Source organism: Dasypus novemcinctus, chromosome 15 (assembly GCF_030445035.2).
Source record: "Dasypus novemcinctus isolate mDasNov1 chromosome 15, mDasNov1.1.hap2, whole genome shotgun sequence".
Taxonomy (NCBI): Eukaryota; Metazoa; Chordata; class Mammalia; order Cingulata; family Dasypodidae; genus Dasypus; species Dasypus novemcinctus.
The window spans coordinates 88,623,904-88,646,681 of NC_080687.1; the positions used below are offsets into that span (position 1 = coordinate 88,623,904).

The 22,778-nt window shown below is 37.1% G+C and overlaps 1 protein-coding gene across 1 annotated transcript in view; it reads right to left on the reverse strand.

The window, feature by feature from the left end:
• Positions 1–22,778, reverse strand: part of VWA8 (von Willebrand factor A domain containing 8) — a 429,880-nt gene that overhangs the window by 102,879 nt on the left and 304,223 nt on the right. Inside the window, exons 36-37 of the mRNA XM_058276628.2 lie at positions 14,047–14,128; positions 8,393–8,597 (exon numbers count right to left, since the gene is read on the reverse strand). Of these exons, the coding sequence (XP_058132611.1) occupies positions 8,393–8,597; positions 14,047–14,128 (287 nt within the window). The remainder of the gene's footprint in view (positions 1–8,392; positions 8,598–14,046; positions 14,129–22,778) is intronic.

Genomic DNA, 22,778 nt, shown 5'->3' on the forward strand with positions numbered 1-22,778 from the left:
CCGGCACTCCTGTGCAGGGCAGCTTTTCCGTGCTGGGTGGCATTCCCACGCAGGGCAGCACTCCTGTGCATGGCGACATTCCTGCGTGGGCCGGTACTCGTGTGGGCCAGCTTGCCCTCACCAGGAGGCCCTAAGCAGTGAACCCTGGACCTCCTATATGGTAGGTAGGAACCCACTTGGTTGAGCCACATCTGTTTCCTGGTATTGTGTCTTTATATTTTGGGTTCTAAAATTTCAAGTGGATAGGCTTTGGTGTATGTGTGTTGTGTGTTTGTGTTTCATTTGTTATATTGAACACCTGTTCTTTACTTCAGTGACATTTTCATGAGTTATTTTTGGTTCACTTCTTACCTTCTCATATTCTCTTTCTGGAATTCTTATTAGTCAGATAAGACTTTCTCGCCTTCTCTCTTATATTTTCCATTTCTTTGTCTTTTGGGAGAATTTCCTAATATCTAACCCCTTGTATTAAGTTTTAAATTTTTACTACCACTTTTTAATTCCCAAGAGGTCTTTCTTGGTCTTTAAAAGTTCCTATGCTAAAACAGCATCCTGTTTTTGTTTTATGATTACAGTATTTTCTCTGAGTATATCAAGGGTCACTTTGTGAAATGTTTTCCAGCTCTCTGAAACATCTCTATTTTTTCTGTTTCTTTTTTCCTGTTTATTTGTTTGATTTCTATCTTTTATATAAGAAGCTTCCTATTAATATTTAAAGCATTAGAAAGTGGACTGAAAGCTTTTTAAAAATTTTTTTTGGTATAAAGACAGGGTTTGTCAACAAGTGAGTCTTACTGTAAGGTTACTGAGGAGGAACTTTCAAATGTCAGTATCAGAAAGGCTTTTCACCTGGGCTTGTCAATTTCCATAAAGAATTTCATTAATCTCCTTCCCAGGAGGTCTAAATATGAATGTTAGCTTCTTGAGAAAATGTGAATGGCTAAATGGCCTCTATATGGAACTTTAGTGCCAACCCACACTCCAATCTTGGGAAATATTGATATCTTCAAGTACTGATGCTTACAGGGTTCCAGGGTAGAAGCCTTGTTAGCTTCCTCCTTTAGAGGCGTGGGCAGAAGCTTTCTCTAGTAACGAAATCAGTGACTGTTGTGGGAAACTGGCTTACCTGTTTGTTATTGTAAATGTTACACCTGTTAAATGTAGCAGTTGTTAGATGTTGCAGTTGTTTCCTGTTATTGTCAATGATGTTGCAGTTCAGATAGCAAACAGTTGCTTGGTAGTTTCCCAATAGATGCGATGAGAAAACTAGGGTTGAGGCTCTCAGTTCCAAAAGCTGTGTCTCCTGGTCCGGGGTTTGTCTCCCCTCTTGAATCTCTACCTTTATTTCTGTGGTGCCTTTCCTTTGAGCCAACCTATTGTGAGCTGAATGCAGCAAGTGACCACTCACCCATCTGTTTTCCAGCTTTCAAAATGTTGTTGAAACCCTGCTGTTGTCACCTGTCCAGATTGTGTCTTCATTGTGGGTTTGTATCTTTTTTATTCTTTACTGTTCTTTTACTGAAATTTTGGAAGAAAGCAGAATGAATCACATGTATTTGGTTTGTCAGGAATCCCCTCCTTTCTTCCTTAAAAATTTTGTTCAGGTGGTTATTTCAGCTGGGAACCCTTCCAAAAACAGAGTTAAGTATTTCCGTACTAACTTCTGAAACTTTAATCATACTTCTATCACTTTCTTTATGAAATGCATAGTACTTTATTTGGCTATAGCTCTATCTTACCATATGTTCCTTGGGTTTTGATCTGTATCTTATTTATTTCCTTATCTTAAGGAATCCTAGGTACTCAACAAAAGTTAATTCAATCCATAAATGAATGAGTGGGTAGAACTAGAGTTGAGAGTTGGCAACTATAGACTGACCTGATCAAGAATTATAAAATAGAGATATATCTAGAATTTTATCAGGAGAGACAAAGAAATACAGAAGAATAGAGAAAAGCAAAGAAAGACAGCTACAAATTTGACTTGCTATTTACTCTACTTGGGACTCAGGCTAAATGATGTATACTTTGCTGGGTTTTTTTTGGTCCTATTCTAATTTGTCTTGAATAAGTCTAAACGCTATAATCATCAGCTAACAATTGTCCTATCATTGATTTCCTGCTTTTCTTCAAGCTGGCAGGTTTAGGCAGAGAACATTTTTCAATTCCTTTTTGGGCCTATGAAACTTTCCAAACAGGATTATAGACAAAGATTATAAAATCTATTTTAACATAGATGGTTAGATAATGAATTATGTAACTCATTGGGTCATGATTTAATATTAGATGTTTGGGTAATACTGTTTCATTTTGGTCTTTCTTCATATAAAAGTATAACTGTATTATTTAAATTACAAATTTCTAATTTTTATTTGCTTAGTGAGTACATACTCTGTATGCATTGTGTTAAAGGATTGATCTACATTAATGCATTTCGTTCTTACAACAACTTTGTAAGATAAAATGCTATTATCTTATATTTTGATTGGAAACTGAGGTTTAGAGAGAACAAGAAATTTGCCAAAGATCACATACAACAGGGAACACAGATTTGAACCCAGGTTTGAAACACATCACATTTCATGCCATTAAACAATAAGCTATACTTCTTATGAATAAATTACAATTTTATCTATAACTAAAACAGCAAAAAGGCTTTATTTCTAGTCACTGCAACATGTTGATTATACTTAAGAACCATAAATATTCTAGAGCCATATTCATTGCATATTGTCAACAAATTCATTGCATTTGATACTCTAATTTAGAACCAATATGTTTCAGAATTAATTTGCTTACCTTATACTTTTAATAAGTCTTTTTTACAAAAAAATTTTATTTATTTCTCCCCACCTCCTAATTGTTTGCATTTAATGTGTCTGTTCAGCTTCCTTGATTCTTTTAGGAGGCACCAGGAACCGAACCCAGGACCAATCACTTGAACCACCTCCGTTCCCTTTCTTTTAATAAATCTTGCTAAGACTATCCTTTACTTGATTATATTTGTAAGTGATATACCTTGGGGACAGAGTGCCATATGAAATAATGATCTTAAGTCCTGCCATGAGAGAAAAGAATTGAAATAATCCTACTGATGATCTGAAAAGAAACAATTTCCTATGGTAAGGCCTTTCCAAAATGGTATTTCTATATTTAATATCTTAGCTTAAAACTATAATCCCCATGATTTTCATAATTTATAGAGATATCATTCTTATTAGATGTGCACAAAAGGTTAATAGAAACTTACAACTTCCCTAAAACCATAAATTTGATTTGCTTGTCTTAGTGAGTAGGTTGCTGATTTAACTTTCATTGTATTTAGCAATCACTGATAAAGCTGTGATCCAATGGGAATACACTGGAGGAAGATGTGGTGGATTTTACCCATTTACTCCAGAAAAACATGCTCTTACACCTGGTTCATTCCTGTGGGTGTGAACTCTTGTAAATGGGACCTTGTGATAGGTGACTTTAGTTAAGTGTGGCCCAGCTGAGTTGGGATGGCTCTTCGGGAAGGTCACACACAGACAGAAAGCCAGGAGGAGGAGCAAGAGCTGAATGTCAATGGAACCCAGAAGAGAAGGGAGGAGCCAGGAAGGGCCACTATGCACACAGCCATGTGACAGAAAAGCCAAGGACCAATGACCGCCAGCAGCCAGCCTCAGAATGCCACAGTCTTCTGGGAGAAAGCATCACTTCGATGATGACTTTGATTTTGGACTTCTCTTAGCCTCAAAACCATGAGCCAGTAAATTCCCATTCTTTAAGTCAACCCATTGTATGGCATTTAGCTAGGAGGAAATTTAAAAAGAAGAGGGAAAACCAACTGGTAATTTCCCTCTGAAATACAGTGTATATAAGAAAGGAGGTCCCTATGCATGAACCCCTAAGTGTTACCCTACTTGAGTGCAGACTGCACTCTAAGTCTTTGCTCAAAGCATACGCCTGCTTCAAGAAGAGCACTGCAAACATGTAGGTGGGATAACTGTGGGATTCAGTGTACCCAAGAGATAACACTGTCTTATCTCTGTTCTTAGTACCTCTTCCCCTTTTCTTTCACCTCTTTCCCTGTCCATTTTCCATTGTATTTCCCCTTGCTCTTAGGTAGCTATCGTAATTCTCCTTGGGGGAGATAGATGCTAAAAGCTTAAGCCAGTGTCATGCCAGATTGTAATAGCTTGAAAGAGCTGACTGCTAAATATTCAGAAATTTTGAGAAATGGTTGTTACCTTTGGTAGCTTGAAATCAGTCACAAAGGGAATATTTACACCATGCAAATTGGCAAACATTCCCCCACACCCATAAAAGCTGGTTTATCAGTGAGTATTATACACTTTAGGAAGCTTACCTTTTTATCCAGGTACTCCTAAAAACCTTAAATCGAATTTCTAACAGGCATAAATAAAGGAAAAACTCACTGGAGACATCACTCATACATAGCCATATGGGCAAAAGCTACAATGTCTTGCTGAAAGCCAGTTCTACAGACATTTCACTAAAAGATGTGATAAGAATTATAAAATTTCCAATAAGGCATTGCCTTTCTGAGCCAAGCAAGATTCCCAAATACATATGCACTTATAACAATGAACCATTGAACCAGATGGTAATTATTTTCAGAGGAGCTATCAAAGCAGAGAATGAAGTACGAGACTGGACCATGTTCCTTAAAAAGAAGAAAGCATTGTGAATCCCCAAAGAAGATCTGGAGATAAATTTACTGATAGTGTATTAAGTAATCTGGTGGTTTCCAAAACCAAAGCAAACAGTAACAGACTGTTGAGACATTAAAAATTCAAAACTGTAGGCTAGAGGTTCATGAAAAGGCCAGTCTTAGTTACTTCAATACATCAAACTCATTTACTCATATTCCTAGAATATTTTCTTTAAAAGAGGGAATGTGTTAATGATGATTAATATAAATGAGTTCTCTTTTCCATGCATTTCTTTCTTTGCATCTATTTATTGTGTGCCTGTTGTAGACCAAGCACTGTCTTAACTCTAAGGATGAATAAGTTCCAGTTCCACACTATGTTTTAGAAAATTCTATTCATTTTTAAAGTACAAAGTTAAGGAAGTACTGTTCAAAGGCCTTAATACCAGTAATAGATGGAGGATTAATCTCTGATTCATACTAGTATTAGAAAACACATACAAAAACTATAACCTTTTAGCCTTTTCACTCCCCCAAGAATAGTTACCAGGTGTACTTTAGAGATGCTGATTTGAATTCTGAGGGAGAAAATTGCTGTAGCCTCAACAGCTCTCTTGGAAGGAATTCAGATATAACTAAATCAAAATGTGAAAAATACACTTTGTAGAGAACACCGTGAAGCACAGCCAGAAGAATGTGGCTTAAATTAATCCATGCTTTGAAAACATGGAGTATAAAAGTAATAGATATGGATTCTTAAATAATGGGCTCTTTGAACTACAGTTATACTGTTTCATTAAGCTTGTTGTTAGACTTGTTTACTTTGGGAACCCATTATTGAATATATCTGACATGCTTAGCCCAACAAAACATACACTCTTGCAAGCTCTTCTTATTAAAGAAGACCAATGAATTCATTAAAGAAAAAAAATTCAAATCGACATTGGCTTCAAAGCTAAGGACCCCAGTAGGCTGAAGTGTAGCAAAGACAAAGCATAGTGATAGAGCATGTAACTGATATCGTTTATCTAAATAGAAACAGTTCTTTAGCTACCATGCAAAGGAATAAGGGAGAAATGGGGTCAGTAGGTGGAGAATGGCTTGGCTGGTTGTTTGCCCATCTAAAGGACTTCTCATGACCAACAGGAATCACACAAGGTAGGAACATGTAACTCTCCCATGCCACCGGGCCAGGCTGACGCCCGAGCACCGGAGCGGAAAGCAGTCCTGGTTCATTCTATGATGTGAAGTAAGTCTAACCTGCCACTAGGTGGAGATCAAGTTACTCCGTCAGTGACGGGAATACTGCTGGCAGTCAGCAAGTGTAAATAGGGTACTGAGAACTTATTCTTTCTCAACAGTTCCATGAAAGGCAATTTCTAAGCACCTAAATCAGACCGACCTTGAATAAAGAGTTCATAAATGAGGAATAGTTTGAAGGTTCAAACAGGAAAGGACTATAAAATGGTATGTTTTTGAATATTACTACTGACCCTGGCTGGAATGATTCCTTTTTAGATTTGGTTGTCCAAAGCCATTGCAATTATAAGATGAACTGGTGTAAATAATAGCGATTTAATGTCCTGTCTCATTATTTACGAAGCAAGGAAGAGGTGAGACAAGATAAAGAGTTAAAACAATGGCAGACTATTTGAACAATTTCATGTGTCTCTTCAAACGTAAAGATGCATTTTCACTGTTTGTTCCTCAATTTGAGTATGTGTATAAATATTCATTTTCAATATCAACCAAAATGGATCAGGAAGTCTTAGAGATGGAAAGGGAAATTTAGATAACATCTATTGGAATGTTAGATAATATCTACTCTAATTTTCCAAATGAAACTATCATTCAATTCTGAATTATGTGATTTTATTGCTAAATAAGTTTTATTTCTGTTATTGTTGAACTTCAAACAGGAGACACAAAGTAATTAATTCCCTGGAAATTGGTTGGTTTGGGGAAAGATCAGATATTGCACTGTATAAAATAGCCATTGAGATTAGATATTATAATTCTACTTATATTTAACTTACTAACTACATTCATTAAATTAACTACATTTAATTTTAATAAATATTCAGTTACGTGAAATCAAATGGATAATCTATTATAGTTTAAAACAAGAATTCCATTATCTTATCAAATAGCTACAATTGCCTGTGTAATTTAGTATATATAGGTGTGAGTTAAAAAAACATTAATTGCTCTTTGTGCACCAAATGTTATGCCAGGAGCTGGGAATACAACGATGCAAAATCTAGTCAGAGAGGTCACTGGGTAAAGAATAACTATTTGTGGTAAAAACTGAAATGGGGTTAATTTTTGCAGCAGTCAAGAACAGTTACCAAAATCATGAATCAAAGTCCTTTTATAGTTCTGTTGTAAAAGAGAAATTTAATTTAGACCACAAATCCTTACCATAGGCTTTAGCCTGAGAAAAATGTGACCTCTGATCTCTCCAATGTATGAGAAACTCAAATAAAATATAGGAAATTCAAACACAGTAGTATTTACTGGTAGGCATCAGTGACTGCAGTGAAGATAGGAGCTTAATGCAAAGAGAGAAGAAATGAATGTTGAGAATAATAAAAGAAACGGAACTGCAATGAATTTTCTAAATATTATTAGGATAGTGACCAACATTCAGTCTGTTGCTGTAATAGAGCCATTGCACTTAATGACATGTTTATTTTAGAGCAATACACTTGTTTTAGCTTAATTAAATCACTATACCTAGATCTCTCCGAAAGGCTTTGAGAGTACTTGCCTATTTTGGTTTGCAATTTTCAAATTGTTCCTTTAAACTTGTAAGAACATAAGAGAAATATGACTTATTTAGTTATAAACACATCTATTTCCTCTTTAGGGAAAATCACAAAAAGTAGTGATTATTAATCAGGGATCAGTGGAACAATTTGTGGGAATTGTCTTAGCTTGCTGATTGGGTACTCTGCAGAGCAACACAGCTGGCAGAAACCTTCCTTTTTTCTTTTTTTTCCTGGATAAAAATGAAATGTAAATAGAGAAGTTTTTCCTAAAGATTAAAATAAGTAAATTACAAATAAATCCTTCTTAAGTATATGCTTTCGCACAAATGAGTATACAGCCTTTCTTATTCTTCAAATTACTTCCAGCATCAATTAGATTAGGTGGGGACTATATGTTGGTGGGGACTGAGTCATTTCTGGAGTTGTTTGGTTTTCTTTCACTCTGGTAGGTCCTCTCTATATTTCTTTCTAGTGCTTGTGTTATCTGGAAAAAGGAAGCTGGTGAAAGCACTTCTCTATTAGATGCATCACTTGGGTTACCTCCTTCAGTCTAAAGGTTTTGGATTTACAATAATCTACTGCATAATAGGTGTTTTGGTTGCCTAGGGAGCATGCAAAGATGCTACAATGATAGTAGCAAAAGTGAGAACTGATGCAAAGGTGGTGCCAAAAATGGATTTACTCTTTAAATTAAAAAATAAAAGTTGATGATTTTTTAAATACACTATGATGTGAATAACTTGTTTATTTATTTAATAAGCACTGGCAGAAAAAAAAGGGCATTTTTACTTTTTCACTATTTGGATGGATGGCTCTATCTTTTTCTATCATGAGTCGAAAAATTATTTTAGCTATGTAAGGGATGATATTTGAATTGTTGCATCAGGGTTTTTAGCTACTGTGTGAAATCCTGAACGTCTACCTTACGCGCACCCCTAAGAGGTAAAGTTGGTTCCAGTCGTACCTGCATGTGTGCGTCCCCATCTTGCCCAATCATGTTGCTCCAGTCCATGAGCGATTGCTGCAGGTGTTCAAGTCCAGTTTCCCAAAGCCTGACGCAACCTCCCATATCAACGGTGACAACGCCACCTTTGCCCCACTCAGCAAGCAGTGCATCTGTGTCCGTGATAGAAGAGAGCCACGTGGTATATGGCGAGAGAGATTCTGAGCTGAAAAAGGAATCCACAGCCAAGATAACTATAAAAATAAACAGGATGGATGATACACTTGTAATGCTCTTTACTGCTTAAAAAGTATATTTGAACATTACTCATTCTTTTATAACTACTCTTACCTGTTTCACAGCAGAGGAATGTTTTGAGGATATATATTATCAGCAAAGTGGGATGTAAGAACATACTAGAGTTTGTTAGCATGAGTTAGGACAATAAGCAAAAAACAAACTTAAAGATATTTTTAAAGAAAGGTATTTTTGTGCTCAATTACAGCATGCAACCTACTGGTAGTCCAGATAATGAAACTAATTTAACTGATTTAGATTCATTAAACTTGCTATCAAAGAATTCTAATAAAGTACTTTATCAGATAAGATACCAACAGATCCATCTGTAAGGAATAAAAATACATGACTGTTATTGGTTATTTACAATTTTCTGTATTTGTAGAATACACTAGCTTTCATTGTCAGGAAGAAAAGAACTCTATACCAATTGATATCTCACATACATGGAGTATTGGCTAATTCCTTAGAGCAGGGCTTCTTAACAAGGTGTCCGTGAGCTTGAACTGAAATTCAAAAAAACATTCTTGTGGGGACGTGTTTGTGCGGGTGTGATATATTTAAGAAATAATACACGGTATAGTGTAGACTTAGTAAGGGGTCTGTGGTTTTCACACGACTGGCAAAGGGGTCCATGGAACCCCTGCCTTAGAGGCTGATGTCCCTGCTGAAACTGATGTCTTGTTTATGTGTTCCAACTGCATTTGTATTTCATATTTTGTCTTTTCTCTCTTGGAAGGTTGCATGAATCTATAACAAGGAATTCACATATTTCATGCACTATATATTTCATGTATATATTACATTTAATATATCTTTTTGAAATATATAGTGATTTCTAGGAATGCAAAAAGCTAACTTTTGCCTTAGGGATCAACTGTATTATACTTTCTTCATCTGAGTATAGCTCTCACTATACAAGAGTAACATGAAACACAAATTCTCCTTACCAGTGTTGGCTCTTTAAATGTATCTGATATTTTCTATATGAAATAAATGGTCTATAAGGATGTTCTGATCAGATAACAAAGCATAACAAACTAAATGTAGATTTGGGAAAGCCACAAAACAACCATATATCAGGTAAATTCTTAAAATGTTCTAAAGAAAAAAAAAATCAACACTATTTTGACCTTTTTTTTTCAGTCTGCCTTAGTTGATAATAAACAGAGTAACAAGGCTAGCTACTCTGGGACAAGAAGTCTTACTATAAAAAATATTTGGCTTAAGAAAGAAAATTGGAAATTCATAAGTAAAGAGCTATTCAGGAATAATGAAATGTATCCATTTGAAACTATTATGTTGGAAATTCTGCCTACGGGATTTGAGATGTATGATTCTGTTGAATCCTGTATTTACTGGTTGCATATTTAACTACCATACAACTTTAAATTTACAAGGACAGGTTCTTCAGTATGTCAAAAAAAAATGCTGAAGAAGTCACATATTTAGTACAATTTGCATCCCAGGTCTAGAATCTCTTCTCCACTTATTATTATTATTTTTAAAGGAGGTGCTGGGGATTGAACCTGGAACGTTGTACATGTGAAGTAGGCGTTTAACCATTGAGCTATACCCACTTCCCTCTTCTTCACTTATTTTTAATGTATATTCTCCTCTTCTTATATAGAATAACAAAGGAACACATAGAATTATAGCAGAGTAAAGCCTAGATTTATACACATCCACATGCAAGAGCTGGGTAGTTTCATTTTAAAAATGCAAACAATACAAAAATTTAGGAAAAATCTGTGAAGGCAAAATGGTATATTCATTTTGGTCCTGGAATTAAATGCTGTTTTATTGTATTTTCTATTATTTAAAGTTAGCCAGCAAATGGAAAATTCCTGTTATGTAGCAGAAGGCTAAATTTAAGCAACCAGTGGCAAAACTGAAATCTAGATAGGTCTATCCCTTGGATTATATATATGCCAAAAACAGCAGTAGTTAATCTCAAGAGAAACTCAAGATATATTGACAATGAAACAGACTATAAATCATTTGGCTATTGATCATGTCCAAATTGAGGTATGCTATAAGTGAAATACACATTAGATTTCAAAGATTTAGAAGAAAAAAAGGATATAAAAAGATCTCATTTAAATACATAAATATAATGAATACATTATATTGAATACATATTGAAATGATAATATTTTGGACACATTGGGTTAAACAAAAAAAATATTTTTAAAAATAATTTTACCTGTTTCTTTTAAAAATTTGACTACTAAAAATGCAACGTTTATTTTTCATATGTAGCTCACTATAATTTTCTATTGGACAGTACAACTCTAATGAATGAATTATGGTTGCTTGCCGGCACTGGCTGTATACACAGCTGCTCTTCCAGATACTCTTGGCAGGTTTAATATGTGTTTCATACAGAAAGTTAAAGAGAAAAACACTGACTTCAAAAGCTAGGGTTAAAATTAAAAGAAATGTTGGGAAAAATTAATGTTTTAGAAATGGTTTAAAAAAGAACTTCTTGTTTTTGTTACTGGAATTAATAGTATATTTTAATGAGCATACAATTAATTTAGAGTAAGGCATTTCCCCAAATGACTAAAAGCTATTTTCCATTAAGTTGACAAATTATTAGGTTGGTGCAAAAGTAATTGCAGTTTTGGATTGTTGAAATTTGCCATATGAAATTGGCATACATTCTTAAATAAATGTGGTTATGTTATACATCATTTTTTTAAAAAGATTTATTTATTTATTTCTCTCCCCTTCCCCCCGCACCCTGGTTGTCTGTTCTCTGTGTCTATTTGCTGCACTTCTTTGTCCGCTTCTATTGTTGTCAGTGGCATGGGAATGTGTTTCTTTTTGTTGCGTCATCTTGCTGTGTCAGCTCTCCGTGTGTGCGGCACCATTCCTGGGCAGGCTGCACTTTCTTTCGTGCTGGGCGGCTCTCCTCACGGGGCACACTCCTTGCATGTGAGGCTCCCCTACGCGGGGGACACCCCTGCGTGGCACAGCACTCCTTGAGCGCATCAGCACTGTGCATGGGCCAGCTCCACACGGGTCAAGGAGGCCCGGGGTTTGAACCGCGGACCTCCCATTTATACATCATTTTAATGTTTATTTCTTGCTTGATTTTTTTTTGCTAATGAGTTATTACTTGCTCTTTATTTTATATTTATTTCAGACTATGGAAATGACGTTAGACAAAAAGCAAATTTGAGTGATTTTCTTATTTGAGTTCAAAATGGGTTGTAAAGCAGTGGAGACAACTTACAACATCAACAACACATTTGGCCCAGCAACTGCTAACAAATGTACAGTGCAGTGGTGGTTCAAGAAGTTTTGCAAAGGAGACAAGAGCCTTGAAAATGAAGAGAGTAGTTGCCATCCGCCATCGACCAATGAGAGTGATCATCGAAACTGATCCTCTTAAACTACATGAGAAGTTGCCGAAGAACTCAACATTGACCATTCCATGGTCATTCTCTATTTGAAGCACATTGGAAAGGTGAAAAAGTAGGTGCCTCATGAGCTGACTGAAAATTTAAAAAACCATCATTTTGATGTGTCCTCTTATTCTACGCAACAACAATGAACAATTTCTTGATTGGATAGTGATGTGCGACAAAAAGTGGATTTTATATGACAACCAGTGATGAGCAACTCTGGGGTTGGACCTAGAAGAAGCTCCAAAGTGCTTCCCAAAGCCAAACTTGCACTAAAAAAGGTCATGGTCACTGTTGGTGGTCTGCTGCTGGGCTGATCCACTACAGCCTTCTGAATCCCAGCAAAACCATTACACCTGAGAAGTATGCTCAGCAAATCAATGAGATACACTGAAAACTACAACACGTGCAGCCAGAGAGGGCCCAATTCTTCTCCATGACAACGCCCGACCGCATGCTGCACAACCAACGTTTCAAAAGTTGAACAAATTGGGCTACAAAGTTTTGCCTCATTCTCCATATTCACCTGACCTCTTGCCAACTGACTGACACTTCTTGAAGCATCTTGACAACTTTTTGCAGGGAAAATGTTTCCACAACCAGCAGGATGCAGAAAATGCTTCCAAGAGTTCGTCGAATCCCAAAGTACAGATTTTTACGCTACAGGAATATACAAACTTATTTCTTGTTGGCAAAAGTGTGTTGATTGTAATGGTTCCCATTTTGATTAATTAAGGTGTGTTTGAGCCTCGTTATAATGATTTAAAATTCACAGTCCAAAACCGCAATTCCTTTCGCACCAGCCAAATGAGTTCTAACAAGAAGGCATACCTATACTTGTTGAATCAAGGGAATCTATTTCTTTGAATAAAGGGCTCATGTTTCTTGAACCTGATTAAAAAGTCTTAAGAAAGGAAACTGTTTCTGTGTTGTTTTGTACTGTCTTGCCAAAGAATTTTCTTTTAGGAGTTGGGGGGGCAGGAACGACAGGCGGACTGCTGACCTTGCAGGGACTGCCAGGTTCCCGAGCCCGGCCTCTCTTTGGCATGGAAGGCCCTCCATGCTCGCTCCATTGCCTGGGACTTCAGGAGAGGCTTTAACCATTGTGTGGGGAGGGTCAGTTGCTTTGGGAGGTGAGGGAGGAGATGCCCAGAAGGGCTGTGATCTTGATCCAGATCAAAGCAGAGTAGAAGGAGTGGAGGAAGAAATAGAGGCAAAGAAAGAACTAAGGAACTAGGCCAGATAGTTCAAAGTAGGTGCACTTAGGTTGAGAGAGGGAGGCAAGGAGTGGGTGCACACAGAGAGGGAGAGGCTGCAGGTGAGGACAGGACACCTACAGTCCTCAAGGGAAGGCGGAAGGAAATGGCAGGGTAGAGACGAGCATCATTGTTTCTTGTATCTTGTATTTTGTATCTTGGGTCTAGCTAGTTTGGGGCTTTGCTTCCTTCGCTGGAAAATAAGAAAAGCAGTTGATTGGGAATGAGTTCCATTCGAAATCTCTGGAATCCTTTGGCCACTGTATAGCCTTCATGATCGCAGATGCAAAGCAACATGCTTAACGACAGTATCAAACGACTGCTTTTTATATCCTTTGATATTTTGAACACATTTATCTCAGAAATCTCAAAAAATTTAATACAGAAAGTACTGAAATTTCTGCAATACTATAAATGCTATTTCAGATACAGAAAAACTAATCATTTAAACAGAGCAAACAAAAGAGGATGGAGGCTTGAAATTAAATGTTAGACTTAAACCTATGTAACATTTGAAAAATTTTCCAAAGTGAAAATAAAAATACAGGTAGAGCATGGTGAAGAACAAGATATAAACTAATTCTAACTGGAAAAAAAAACTTGTTATTTAAGGAAACAAAAGCAAACATTTATTCAGAGTACTTCGTAAGAATTCTCTCTTTTTTTAATCTGACACACCAAGCTAATAATAAAGGTGAAATGGGATTACCTAGGAACAGGGATGTATCGGAGTTTCTTTGACTGAAGATCAGTGACTTCTATAAAACCAGCTGTTCGTGGAGGGGACACATCTGCAAAAAGTCATGATACCAACTGAGTATTAAATTACTGCATGATACAAAATAGGACCAAAAGAATGCTTGACTGCTGCTAAAAATGGAATGAAACTATCAGTAGCCTATGGTAGAACTCTGGATCCACTTGACAAGGTACTGGGCCACATCCAGCCTCAAGGCTAGACTCTCCGAGTTATTTCTCCTTCTGGAAAATACAGAGATTGTCAAGGAGAAGCAGATTAAGTCTCAATTCTTTTCTGTCAGAAAATAGGCTAAGTTCTTTTTGTTATCTTTGATAGCTTTCAAGATGGATCGGCATTTTAGCACTAACAGTTTATTTGAAAATATTTCACCATCTGAATTCTGTTTTTCCTTCTAAGGAGTTACAATACTTAACCAGAGAAAGTATAATCTGGTGGAATTAGCACGTACTTTGTAATCAGACTGACCTGAGATGAAATCCTGACTCTGGAATTTCCTAGGTTATTTACCTCTGAGACCTGCTTTCCTCATTTGTAAAATGAGCATCTAAGCATCATAAGGGAATCTGGGGTTAAATGAATTAGTTAGTACTAATTTCTAGCTGCTCAATAAACAGCAACTAATATTATTAGGCCCTGCAAGACAGAAGAAGGTGAGAAGAAGGATGAGGCTGTGGGACAAGGAATAGGGGTTGTGGGCAATATGAAAAGTTGAGGAAAGAGAGGGGGGCAAAGAAACATGGGGACCAGAGCACATGCACAATCCTGCGGTTGGTTTCCCACCAAATTCCGGGGGCTTACTCTTGTCTGCTACAGCTCTGAGTACCAGCACCCTGTCATCATCATTACCTGTCACCGCTGTGTGCCCATCACTACTTAGTTCTTTAGATAGAATTTTTAATACTGACAACAACGAAGAATTATGATCTTGTATTTCACAGATGGAGGAAGCTGAGGCTTCTAGTGGCAATACGGCCATGTGACTTGCTTAAGCCGAAATAGCTGGGGAGTGATGCAGAAGGTTTCAAACCAGGCCTTTCTGTTCTGAAATCTATGCTCTGTCCACCCTCCTCACGGCACCTGCCTGATCTGGTCCCAGTGCAATAGCTCTGAATTGTGCTCACCAAGACTTAAAAACAAGTCTCCTCTATACCAAATCCATACTTCTAAAAGATTTTTTTTTGTGTGTGTGTATATATATATATATATATATATGTGTGTGTGTGTATATGTGTATATATATGTGCATGTATGTATATCTTGTTACAACTTCCAATTAGAATGAGATATTCACAAAGTCCACACTGAATTTACTGAATGTAGTTTAAAATAAACAAGAAACCTAGCATTTTAATTTCACATTTTCAGTCAAAAGGTTTTTAATAGGTTATCTGGAAAATTCAAAATATCTCTTATTTATTCAACAAAAGCGTTTGTGCCTACTTTGCAGCAAACACTATACTAAGCCTTGGGAATAAAGAGAAAAAAGAGTTGTGGTCCCTGCCTTTGGGGAGCTCACAGCCTTGAGAAGGAAGGAAGTTCTTTTTTTTTAATAATTGCAGACCCTTGGGGATTCCAGGGTGGGAATCAGGGGGTCCTAAGGGGATTCAGATATGAGCCAAGGTGCTAGACAAGGGGCAGTCCCAGGGGTCTAAGGGTCAGGAGGAAGGGAGGGGGAGAGGGAGGGAGGGGAGGGGGGGTGCAAGGCATTGGGTAAGGAAAGGGCTTTACTATGGAGACTGGCCACCCAGCTGGACTGGTTGTATCCCGCCCATGCAAGAGCCATTCCTATAAAACAAAATGCGTATCACGAGTCATGCACTGCCTGCACTGGAAAGTGCTTGCTGGGATATTAGGTCAATCTTGGATAAAGTTGTGTACCATTTATCATTTTTGACAATTCCTGCTACTGGAACCCAGCTGAAGTAGGCTGAATTATTGCTACACCTGGTTCTTTGCCAAAAATAGCCAGTTATTCAAGTGGTTGGGATAACTGAGCTGCCTAGCTAACCAACTTGATCACATTTTGGCTTTCCATTTATAGACATTTTTTTTTCATAAGGAGTAGTATTAGGCTGAACTGATAGCATCAGCACTTTCACACTGCCTGTAAAAGCAAAGTAAGTCAACTTATTTTAAGGTATTTTTTCTATATATCTTTTCTTTCATTGTGCAAATTCTATGGCATAAAGAGGGTGAGGATATGCAATACTGGCTGTGCTTACTATTTCAAGAAGGAGAAAGGAAGAATTTTACTCTGTGCTAAAAAAATATTTTCACATATAAGAAAAGGGAGTTTGTGGCTACGAAGCATTTCAAGATAGTATAAGGGTGATGGGAGTGGCAGTGGTGGTAGCAGTCAGCGCTTGAAAAAGGTCCAAAGTTAGTGTTACCGATTTTGAAAATAAATCAGCTCAGAAGACAAGAATATTCACAAAAACAGCCCTATGGCTACCCTTGGGTAAAATATACGATTGAATTAAGGAAGTGAGAACAGAGGCCAGATTTTCCTACAAACTTAGCCAAGTCTTTGTCCATCTGTTTTAAATTTTCAACACTCTGAAGAGAGGATAACAGTGGAGTAAATTTCCATTACATTTATAATCCAGGTGGTCTTCAAAGATAGGTATAAAACATAATTAGGAGTTAGTTCACTAATTATTAAAGGGAAATTGCTACAGTGTGTTCTGCCTAGATCCATGAAGAGTGGGGACAGTGTACATGCACAATTGTAGCAGGAGATATAAAAACTGTGGCTTCAGGCCAAACAACCAAGAAGATGTTCATAGGGAAGATATAAGTATTGTAAAAATTCATCCTTCTAGAAATGAAATTGGATGTATACCTGCTAACTACTAGGTTTATTGTACTGAATTCATAGATTAAAGTGATACATGCCTTGCAATGGTGTCTATACCAAATATTCTGGAACTTTCTTTGGTTTTACTACTTTCAATTAAGAATCACAAGTTTGTGCTTAATTCAGAATAGGTAAAGGACTCCTATAACTAGACAACAAAAAGACAATCCAATTAAAAAATGGGCAAAGGACTTCAACAGACATTTCTCCAAAGAAGATATACAAATGGGCAATAAGTATGTGAAAAGACGCTCAACATCATTAGCGATCAGGAAAACGCAAATGAAAAATCACAATGAGCTACCACCTCACACCCATTAGAATGGCTATTATTTTAAAAATGGGATATAATAAGTGTGCATGAGGTTGTGGAGAAATTGGAGTCCTCATATATTAATGATGAGAATATGAAATAATGCAGGCACTGTGGAAAAGTTTGCTGATTCCTTCAAAAAGTGAACATAGAACTATTACTTGACCCAGCAATCCCACTTCCAGGTATATACCCAAAAGATTTGAAAGCAAGGACCTGGACAGATATTTATGCAACAGTGTTCATAGCAGCATTAGTCACCATAGCCAACAGATGAATGGATAAACAAAATGTGGCATATACATATGATGAAATATTACTGAGCTATAAAAAGTAACTGAGCTCTGATACTATGGTAGTTTAAGTATTTTTTGGACCACAGAAAGTTATGCTCATAAACTTGTCTATTCCTATGGGTGTGTACCTACTGTAGGTGAGACCCTTTGATTAGACTAAATTCTGTTAAGGGCCATTTGCTTGGATTACTTCAGTGAGGTATAGCCCAGGGGGGTCTTAATCCTCTTACTGGTGTCCTTTATAAATGGGATGAATATATAGAGAAAAAAGTCCACAGATACAAAGAGAGGCCGAGAGAGAGGGCCCTGAAGACTGGAGGTTGGAATCAGCGGAGCACAAAGGCACAGAAAGAGGAACCCACAGGGGCTGAGAGAGAGGCCACAGATGGAGCAGCCAGAAGCTGAAAGCAGCAGAATCTGGAGGAAAGGGCAGGGACTGGCTGATATGGCCACTGTGTCCAGCCATGTCACAGGAATCCAGGATCCCCAGAGGCCTATCTACGGGGAGAGAGTTTCACCTGATGCTTTGATTTAGGCATTTTTCTGAAGGTCGGAACTATAAACTTAGGAGTTAATAAATCCCTACTGTAAAAGCTAAACCATTTCTGATATGGTGCCTTGGCAGCTTTTGCAAACTAAAATAAGATACAATCACTATATGGATGAACCTTGAAAACATCATGTTGTGTGAAATAAGTTAAACACAATGGGGCAGATATTGTATTATTCCCCTTATAGGAAATAGCTGGAATATACAAAACCATACAGACTGAAAACAGAGTACAGATTGGGGGCAGGGAATGTGGAGTTAATGCATAATGGGTGTTTGGTATCTGTTTAGGGAGATGGCAAAGTTCTGGTAATAGATGGTGGTGAGAGTAGCACAACACTGAGAATGTGATTAATCCCAGTGAATTATATGCTTGCAGGTGTTGAGATGGGAAAGTTTAGATTTAAAAAAAAAAAAAAAGCGCAACTAAGGAGACGGAAACAACTAAATATAATTCATGATACCAGATTGGATTTAATAATGGAGGAGAAAAGACCCCAAAGTACATTGCTGGGATGTATGAAATATGGAATATAGCTTATATCAATGTTAAATTTCTTGAACTTGATAACTTTACTTTAGGTAGTTACATAAGTGAATATTCTCATTCTTAGGAAATATACATGGAGTTACTAAGTGTTCAGGGAACATGATGTATACAACCTACTCTCAAATGTTTAGAAAATAGATGAATAGAGAGACAGGTGGATGGATGGACAGACAGAAAGATAAAATGTTTAAGCTAATGAGGCTAAAAGTTAGTGGATCTGGGTATCTAGGTGTGGGTACGTTGGAGTTCTCTGGGTTTTGTATTATTTTTGCAACTGTCCTGCAAGATTGAAATTATTTTTTTAAAAAGTAAAAAAAAAAAATCACCATTAATCTGTATGTTAAGAGTTGAGACAGTGGTTAAAAATCAAAAAGCAAACAAATACCACCCCCCCCAAACACCAAAATACTGAAATCTAACATTTAACTAGAAGAACAAATGATTAAAAGAAAGCAGTAAATTTCTCCCCTTCTGTAATACATAAAAGTTATGCCACCTTTGTGAAAGCCATCAGGAGAGCAGCCCTTATGTTTCTATTGATTTGCATTAGTCCCTGACTGACCAGCTAGGTGGGAGTATGTTTATTAAAAAAAAAAATTTTAGTTTTAATTTTCATTAGAGATCTACATAGACATAAAGAGTTGAATAGACTTAGAAGAAGAAACAGCAAGTCCTTGCTTTACTTTTCATATCCTGTTTCTCAGAGACAACATTTAAAAAAAATTTTTTTAGGACATACCGGGGAATGAACCCAGGTGCTTGTATGTGCAAAGCAGGTATTCACCACTGAGCTATATCTGCTCTGCACACTTGCAACTTCTAAGCTGTTTGTTTGGTTATGGCTCTATCTTGACTTTTTAGTTTTAGGCATTATCCATTGATTTCTCACCATGGAGGATGAGGGTTAAACTCTTCTTCATCCTCTTTCTCCCATCCTCCAATTGAATTATCTGGTAATTTTGGCTGGATTAATATCCAGTGCCTATATTATGATTACATAAATGCTATTCATGGCTGAAATATGTTTTATATTATCATTACTTTTTCTTTCCTGCATTTTTTGTTTTTCATGGAATAATCACCATGTTTTGCTTGTTTAGTCTGTCATATACTTAATACAGATTCACTCCCCAAATATCCCCTAATTGCCAAAATGTCTAAATATGTTCAAATATATTGAGGTTATCAGTTTCACTTGCTTGGAGGCATCTCTCCTGAAATCTTCTCATCTGTTCTAATCTGAGCTGGCCAATCCTCAGGCCTGTGCATGATATCATCCTGGGCTTGCCATTCATTCTCCTAGCCATTCATTTATTAATGCAGACATTTATAAAAGTCTTCCCATGTGTCAGGCACTGACCTAAGCACTTTTTATGCATTCAGAATATTTAAGGAACACTACTTAAACAAGAGAGGGGGGTACTTCTAGCAACCAAGAGAAAAGTGGCAAGAAGTTTAGAGGCAATATTCAGAAGAGTGAACCCAAGCATAGAGAAGACGTTCAAGCTACTAATCGTCACCGGGAAAGGGACAGTGAAATTCCACGATAGAAGAACTGACCCTGCCGAGTGTGGGTGAGGAGCACCACGAACTCCTGGATGCTGCTGAAACAACAACTGTGGGAAACAATTTGGTAATTCCACTCCTAGATATATGCCCTAAAGACTCTCAACATACACACAAGGACACAGGTAGAAGAGTATCTGTAGCACCACTATTTTTAACAGCAAAAATCTGGAAATGATCTAAATGCGCACCAGCAAAGAAGAGAAGAAAAAATTGTGGTACATATGGTAGTGAAAATGAACGAAATAGAGCTATTGGTATTGATGAATCTCACAAACATAATGCTACAGAAGAATAAATACAGTAACTATACCATCTACACAAAGTTTAAAAACATATAAAATAGTGCTAAATATTCTTTTTGTGAGTGATGAATATCAAATTCAAATTTGGGACCGAGATTGTATTTGGTCAAAAGTAGAGGGGAAGAAAACACAGGGCTCTTTGACTTATCAATATTTTCTTTAAACTTTTATAGGTCTGAAGTATTTTGTAATAAATTAAAATACACAAAGAGACATAAACATGCCTTCCCATCTCTAAAAAGAAAATGTGATGAGAGACTGCAAGGGCCTTCTGAGGAAGTGACATTTAAGCTGAGACCTATAGAGTAAGAAGAATTTGGTGGCTGGGGAAAGAATGCAACAGAAAGTTGGGAAGAACTTGGTGAATTCAAGTTAACTGAAAGAAAGCCAGAGAGAAATGTAATGAACAAATCACACTGGATATTTTAGACCAAGTTAAGAATCCTAAACTTTATCTAAGAACAGAATGACTTGAGTCAAATTTTAAAAATATTATTCTCTGACAAAAATAGTTTAGAAAACAAAGAACAAATATGGAGAATACAGACTACTTGATTTAAAAACTTACTGTAAAGGATAAAGCTGTAAAACAAGAGAGTGTGGTATTAGCAAAGAGACAGATACATAGATCAATGGCATATAATAGAGAATCCCGAAATTCACAAATCCAGAGAACACAGAATCCACAAATGACACATATGTGGTCAATTGATTATCAGTAGAAGTACAAAGGCAATTCAATGGAGAAAGCAATGGAGAAATCTTTTCAGCAAATGGTCCTGGAACAAATGAATATCCTCCCATGGAAGAAAAAAAGAAGCTTAATTAATACCTTGTACCATCTAAAAATTAACTCAAAAGAGATCATAAACCTAAATATAAAATCTAAAACTATAAAACTTCTAGAAGAAAACACAGGAGATTTACCCTTCATCAAAATTAAGAAATTCTGCTCTTTAAGACACTTTTTTTTTGGGGGGGCAGCCAGAGATTGAACCTGGGACCTCATATGTGGGAAGCTGCTATTCAACTGCTGAGCCACATTGGCTTTCCTGAGTTGGTTTTTGTGTTGCTTTTGCTTGTTGTTTGTTTCTGTTTTTTCTTCAGGAGGCACTAGGATCCAAACCTAAGACCTCACTTGTAGAAGGCAGGTGCTTAACTGCTTTAGCCACATCCACTTCCTCTTTAAGACACTTTTAAGAATAACAATAACCAAAGAAATCAGACAAGCCACAGACTGGAAGAAAATGTTTGAAAAGCACACATCAAAATGACCCCATTAAAAACTGAGCAAAAAGTTTAAAGAGACGTGGATGATAAATAAGTACTAGGGAAAATAAAAATTAAAACCATAATGAAAAATCAATACACACATATTAGAATGGCCACTAACAAATAACAAAACTGAAATACCAAGTGCTGGTGAGGATGGAGAGCAATTGGAACTCTCATTCATTCCTAACAGGAATACAAAATGGCATTGCCACTTTGGAAAACAGTTTGGATATTTTATCACATGATCCCAAAATGTCATTCCTAGGTAATTAACCAATTGAAGCCAAAATGTATTTTCACTCAAAAACCTGTACACAGGAAGGACTGTGAGAAGATGGCCGAGCAGGAATCTCTAGGAATCAGTCTGAATCAACTATTTTGAAAAATGGGCAGCATTAGGAAGAGGCTGGCAAATTGCGGTAAATGGCATGAATTTCACCCTCCCTGCAGCAAGCAGCTACAATCCCTCATCATCCAGCCACATGGCAGACAGCAGTGGGGACTGCAGCCTGGCTTCCTGGTGCAGTTTGCTGGTGCCAGGATGGTACATAAAGACCTAGTCCTCCAAATTCCTGGTGTGTGTGTTCTGATCACTGATGACTGCTTTTGATTAGTTACTACAGATTTCTGTGATGTGGCTTTGAAGGTGGTGATCGTTCAACCCGCCTTGGGGAGAGGTGGCAGAAGAATCGAAAAGACAGTACCCTTCCCCCAAACTCTGGAAAACAGTTAAAGGACTGAATACATAGGGCAAGTGTTGAATCATGAAAACACAGCTTCAAAAGCTATTGAAGAAGCTCCGGGCACCCTTGCAGGCCCCTCTCTCAAACCATTCCACAAGCAGAGTGGAGCCAGTTTGCACACTTACTGTTCCAGAGGGGCAAAGTGGCCATTGTGTGAATACTGGGGTGCATGTTCATCGGTGTCAACTTATCAGGTGGAAGCCTGAAGAACTGAGCCAAGGAACTT